The 6705-nt window shown below is 33.9% G+C and overlaps 1 protein-coding gene across 1 annotated transcript in view; it reads left to right on the forward strand.

The window, feature by feature from the left end:
• Window positions 1-4850, forward strand: part of LOC107617419 (linoleate 9S-lipoxygenase 1) — a 7680-nt gene extending 2830 nt beyond the window's left edge. Inside the window, exons 2-9 of the mRNA XM_016319177.2 lie at window positions 198-484; window positions 1488-1728; window positions 2022-2333; window positions 2422-2507; window positions 2781-2888; window positions 3001-3308; window positions 3407-3670; window positions 3876-4850. Of these exons, the coding sequence (XP_016174663.1) occupies window positions 198-484; window positions 1488-1728; window positions 2022-2333; window positions 2422-2507; window positions 2781-2888; window positions 3001-3308; window positions 3407-3670; window positions 3876-4629 (2360 nt within the window). The 3' untranslated portion in view covers window positions 4630-4850. The remainder of the gene's footprint in view (window positions 1-197; window positions 485-1487; window positions 1729-2021; window positions 2334-2421; window positions 2508-2780; window positions 2889-3000; window positions 3309-3406; window positions 3671-3875) is intronic.

The following is a 6705-nucleotide window of genomic DNA, read 5'->3' on the forward strand; positions in this document are numbered from 1 at the left end:
TGCTGCCTAATGGGTTCAATTTTAACTACAGATTATAGAAAGAAGTATGTGAGTTGAGCAGACAAAATTTGTTTTGTTTAATTCACCAAAAAAATGTACAAATATATTTATAAATTTTTTTCTAAAAGGTAGTTGGATGACCAATGAAATAGAAAATGGTTTTTAACATTTATATATATATCTGTAAATTTTTGCAGGGCAAGGAAATGGGAAAGTTGGAAAGGAAACCTATTTGGAGAAACATCTTCCAACGTTGCCAAATTTGGGTGCCAAACAAGATGCATTCGACATCCATTTTGAATATGATGCTGATTTCGGGATTCCGGCTGCATTCTACATCAAGAACTATATGCAAGTTGAGTTCTTCCTTGTTAGTGTGACTCTTGAAGACATCCCAAACCATGGAACCGTTAACTTTGTTTGCAACTCATGGGTCTACAACTTCAAAAATTACAAAAAGGACCGCATCTTCTTTGCTAATGATGTAAGTAGAGTCTTTTTACAAGTACTAAACTTAAGGTTTAGTTTGGTAAAGTTTTTATTTAAGAATAATTTATAAGAGTTAATTTTTAAAATTATAACATCTATATTTAGTAAATTAAATTAAAAACAATTTTTAATAAATACAAACAATAACAAGTATGTTTGGTAAAATAGTTTTTAAAATTTAAAAATATTGTTGTTCCGAGGATTACTTGAAATTGGATTGTATTTGGACTTGAACGTGAGGTCCAAACTCTTAGCGAGGTGGTTTTTGACTTGGCCTGAGTTGTATGGCCGTCGTCCAAGTTGTTCGTGAGGAGATGGGGGTGGTACCTGCAAAACACTCTAATACCTAGGTCAACAAGGGTCTTAGCAGGTTTTAAGTGTATTGGAACTTAAATATACCTGAGGGTGTTAGTGTATTTATAGGTGATGAACCAATAACCACCGTTGAAGTAGTTCTACTTCTGGTGGTGAATAACTGTCCCTTTATCTTAAAGTTGTTGAGATCTCTCTTCTAGAAATAGGTGAGAGATATTAGGGGTTAGTTATAACTTCTTTGGGAGTGAAGGAGTTACCATGCAGCGCTTCAATCTGGCCTATGAAGAGATCGATTATGGGCAGCTGCATTTTGGGCTTTTCCTGCTTTTGGGCCTAGTTTATGCTTTGGATTAAGTTTGAACAACTATAATAAACATTAATGTAAGAATTAATTTAAATATTAATTATTATATAAGATTATATTAGATTTTCTCTTAGTAGGATTGAGTTCTAAGACATTCAATTGTACCAACAAAATATTCTAGTAAAAGATAAATACATAAATATATTATATTTTAAATAAAAAAACAAAATAAATAATTTTTTTTTCAAATAAAAAAACCAAAAAATTAACAACACTTTGAAGTTAAGGTAACGGTATTTTAGGTGACGGAAATTAACCGTTGCTAAAGGTTGTGTATGTATATGAAAAAAATAACATAATTGAATATACTACATCTCAGGTTTATCTTCCAAGTGCAACCCCGGGTGCACTAGTGAAGTACAGAAATGAAGAACTGGAAAATTTAAGAGGAGATGGAACAGGGGAACGCAAGGAAGCAGATAGAATCTATGATTATGATGTCTACAATGATTTGGGTAACCCTGATGTGGATAACAGCCTTGCTCGCCCCATTCTTGGAGGATCTTCCGAATATCCTTACCCTCGCAGGGGTAGAACTGGCAGACGCAAGACTAAAAAGGGTTAGCAATTTTTTAATTTGTTTAAATGATGTTGACGCAGTTTCATATTAGTGGCTAATTTTTGGTAACCATATAGTATTTTTTATTATTAACAGGATAAATTATTATAATATAAATTTACGTAGTTATTTTTATGTGAAGTTGTTAGTTGAAATTTATTAAATAATTGTTATCTAACACCAGTTAATTATCAACTTCACGTGAAAACAACTTACTCTAAAACAACTTACTCTAGTGTTCTTCTTGTCCCCTTGAAACTCCAACGTAATCATGAAAAGTAAAATTTTGAACAGATCCCAACAGTGAGGCACCAAGCTCAAGTACTTATGTTCCAAGAGATGAAATCTTTGGTCACTTGAAGTCCTCGGATTTCCTTACATACGGAATCAAATCTTTGGCTCAAAATGTTTTGCCAAGGCTCCAATCAGTGTTTGGTTTGAACAGCGAGTTTGATAGCTTCGACGATGCTCGTGCATTCTTTGAGGGTGGAATTTACCTCCCTACTGATATCATCAGCGATATCAGCCCCTTGCCAGTTCTTAAGGAAATCTTCCGTACAGATGGTGAACAAGCTCTCAAGTTCCCTCCACCTCATGTCATCCAAGGTCCATTATTAATTATGCTTTGCCCATTTCCATTTATTTAATTCAATGTAAACAGAAAATAATTTAGTTTTTGTGTTATCGTGAACAGTTAGTAAGTCTGCATGGATGACTGACGAAGAATTTGCCAGAGAGGTGATTGCTGGAGTAAATCCCAATGTTATTAAACGCCTTGAGGTAAGTACTCTTTAAAAGAATAAATTGTTTCTCATATTCAACCATGTCTTATATAAGATTCATACTATATCAATAAAAAACACCATCTATTTAATTAGTCACTTGTATATAATACATATTAAAATATAAAAATATATATTAAAAATAAATTAAATAAGATAATATTAATACACAAATACTTAATGATTGATTGTTAATCTACAATAAGTAAAATTTTTCTTTATCTAAAGTGGAGGCAATTGTTTCTAATATTTTATTTTCTTATAATATTAGGTGTTTCCACCACAAAGCACACTGGATCCCTCAATTTATGGTGATCAGACGAGTACAATTACAAAAGAAAGCCTTGAGACTAACCTAGAAGGACTTACTGTTGATGAGGTAATTAATTAATTAATGACATATATTTCATAACAAATCCATATATAAATAGCTTCTTTTTTTCACTCAATTAAGAAAACAAAATATTGATACATGCAATGTAATGTAACAGGCGATTGAAGGGAACAAATTATTCATCTTAGATTACCATGATGCATTCATGCCATACTTGAGGAAGATAAACGGGCTTAAGACTTCAAAGGCTTACGCAACAAGGACAATCCTGTTCTTGAAAAATGATGGAACATTGACACCATTGGCCATTGAATTAAGTGTGCCACACCCTGGTGGCGACACATTTGGTGCTGTTAGCAGAGTTGTCTTGCCTGCTAAAGAAGGTGCTGAAGGTACTATTTGGCTTCTTGCCAAGGCTTATGTCGTCGTCAATGATTCATGTTATCATCAACTCATGAGCCACTGGTATAACTCTCTGTTTCTTTTTTCAAATTTCACTAATTTATATTCTTATTTGAGTAATCATTCCTAATTTCTTTTTCTTTTCATGTAACGAATTAAAGGTTGAATACTCATGCTGCAATGGAGCCATTTATCATTGCAACATACAGGCATCTTAGTGTGCTCCATCCAATTCACAAGCTTCTAGAACCTCACTACCGCGACACCATGAATATCAATGGACTTGCAAGACAATCTCTGATTAATGCAGGTGGTATCATTGAGCAATCATTCTTGCCTGGAGGATTTTCTGTGGAGATGTCTTCTAAAGTTTACAAGAATTGGGTTTTCCCTGACCAAGCTTTGCCGGCTGATCTTATTAAGAGGTAATCATAATCTTTATATACATTGTAATTATGTTATTAGACAGTTAGTGAAAGATACCGACTACTCACAAGAAAATATCTTCATGTGAAGATAATAGTTAAGAACTGCTAGATGGTTTGACGTATTTGACCAAACTGTTTAACATAAGATTAATTATTTCATTGATGATGACAAGTCATTATTGTATTGTTTATCTTGATTCAGGGGATTGGCAGTTGAGGATCCATCGGCCCCCCATGGCGTTCGCCTCGTGATCGAGGACTACCCTTATGCAGTGGATGGACTGGAGATATGGGATGCTATCAAGACATGGGTCCAAGACTATGTCTCCTTGTACTACGCTTCAGATAATGAAGTCACAAAAGACACTGAACTCCAAAAATGGTGGAAGGAAGCTGTAGAGAGGGGTCATGAAGACCTGAAAGACAAGCCATGGTGGCCAAAACTGCAAACTCTTGAAGACCTGGTTCAGTCATGCAGCATTATTATATGGATCGGTTCGGCCCTTCATGCAGCTGTTAACTTCGGCCAATATCCTTATGGCGGCTTCATCCTGAACCGGCCAACAATTAGCAGAAAATTCTTACCGGAACTCGAAAGCGAGGAGTATCAAGAATTGGTTACAAACCCTCAGAAAGCTTACTTGAGAACAATTACAGGGAAATATGAGGCCCTAGTGGACATTTCGGTTATTGAGATATTGTCAAGGCATGCTTCTGATGAGGTGTATCTTGGGCAGAGAGACAATCCAAACTGGACATCGGATTCGAAGGCGATACAAGCCTTCAAGAAATTTGGAAACAAGTTGGCAGAGATCGAGGCGAAGATCGAGCAGAGGAACAAAGAACCAAGCTTTAGAAACAGAATTGGACCTGCTCATATGCCTTACAGTCTTCTCCTTCCTACCAGTGATGAAGGCCTTACTTTCAGAGGAATTCCCAACAGTATCTCTATCTAAATTGAGTGCCTGCGTTTTCCTTTGCAGATTGTTACTCTTGTAATAACAGAGATGCAAGTTTGTTTTATGCATATCTTTGTGGTATTGTCATGTGCATGTTAGATTCCACCTCAACATTGTGCTTGGATATGTATGTGTCATCAGTTTGCTCCCTTGTTACTATGATGAATAATAATAATATTGCACCTTTTAATAAAAGATATGCTTGTTATCTATGTGTAGTTCTTGTGTGTATGTGTAACAAATTATTAAGGTACATTAAATTATACATAGTTGCCATGAATAATGCTTATTCTAGACATCTTTATGAAATACCAATTAATAAGATGAAGCTAATTACAGCTAGGCAATGACATTGTGTAAATATAAAACAAAAATGTTATGAAAATTGTGTAAATATAAAAGAAAAATGTTGAATGAACAAATTAATTTATTTTTTTTGGTTGTCCACGATATTTTCTAGTTCGACAGGATAAGGACTAATTCGTTGCGAATGTGACTCCATTTAAGAGTCTGCCGCTGCCAATGGGTTGCTGCATGCACAAGGCGGGATTCAGACCCTCGACACTTGCTTAAGCGAATGAGTGAGTTAACCACTCGACCAACCCAAATTGGTTGAATAAATTAATTTATAATTAAAGGGATTTCAACTAAGCTATTTTAAAATAGGAAATTGGTTTAATTGTGTTTTTCTTTGAGATAATACTCAATTTGGTCCCTAAATTTGTATATGAGTCTCAATTTAGTCCCTAAAGTTTCAATTGCCTTTATTTAGTCCCCAAACTTTGCGAACATGACTCATGTTAGTTCTTGAAATAATTTTCAATGTATAGACGTTAATAGAATGCTATCATGGATAGGCGAACGCTACGCTAGACTCTGTAAAATAATGTCATTTTGATTTTGACATTCAAATAACCCAAAAACAATATCATAAGTGGTGTTTATTGAAACTTTACTTACCAAAACAAGTGATGCGACATCATTTTTGAGTTATTTGAATGTAAAAACTAAAACTACATCATTTTACAAGTTTCAGTATGGCATTTGATTATCTATTTCAACGCTCTATTTAACGTTTTTGAACTAAAAACCATCCCAGAGACTAATGTGAGGCATGTTTATAAAATTTAGAGACTAAATAGAGGAAATTAAAATTTCAGGAACTAAATTAAGATTCACATGCAAGTTCAAGGACCAAATTAAGTATTAACTCGTTTTTCTTTCCTTTTTATTTCATTTTTTTGGGTAGCATTTAGAAGAGAAATTAAAAGTGAAAGACAGACTAAATTAAGTTTTTGTATTGTGTGTTGGTATAAAATGTATATGATTGAATTATGTTTCAGTATCTTGTTTGATTTAAAATATAAAAAAGACTTAAATAAGTGAGATTACCAAAATACCCTTACTAATAAAACCTAACCCCTTTTCCCTCCCTTTCTCTCTCTCGCGCGCCGCGTCGTGTTGCCTCTGTTTTCTACCGTGCTCGTCACGTAGTCTCAGTTCCAATTTCGCGCTACCTTAATCTCTCCCACTATTCTTCTCTTTTTAATTCTAATTTAAAATTTCTCTTGTTATGAGTTGATGAATCTGATTTTGATATATATTGATGAATCTAATTTTAATATATGTTGATGAGATTGTTGTTGTTTTTGATATTATTATTGATGGTTATGCTTTAGTGATGGCAGAAGTATGGTGGTAGGGTAAGAGGTGGAGTGGAGTTGGGACGAAGGGTAGACTTGAAATATAAAATTTTGAAAAAAGTATTTCAAGAATAAAATGATATTAAAGTTTCAATCTCTATCTCCAAAAATTTCAGTCTTCTATGTCCCTACTTTCTCGAGGTATTGAAGAGATTGAAAATTTGAAGATGGAGCCTAAAATTTTAGTTTTAATCTCTAGTCACCAAACACAATACTAAATTCCAGTCCTCTAGTCTCAATCTCAGTACTCCTTAATTACCAAACGCTACCTTGGGGTTATAATTAAACATTTTGGGAGCTGCTCAGATAAAAACGTTTAAAACGTCTTTTTTTTAAAGATATTTTTTAATAATTAAAATTTAATACATAT

Source organism: Arachis ipaensis, chromosome B09 (assembly GCF_000816755.2).
Source record: "Arachis ipaensis cultivar K30076 chromosome B09, Araip1.1, whole genome shotgun sequence".
Taxonomy (NCBI): domain Eukaryota; kingdom Viridiplantae; phylum Streptophyta; class Magnoliopsida; order Fabales; family Fabaceae; genus Arachis; species Arachis ipaensis.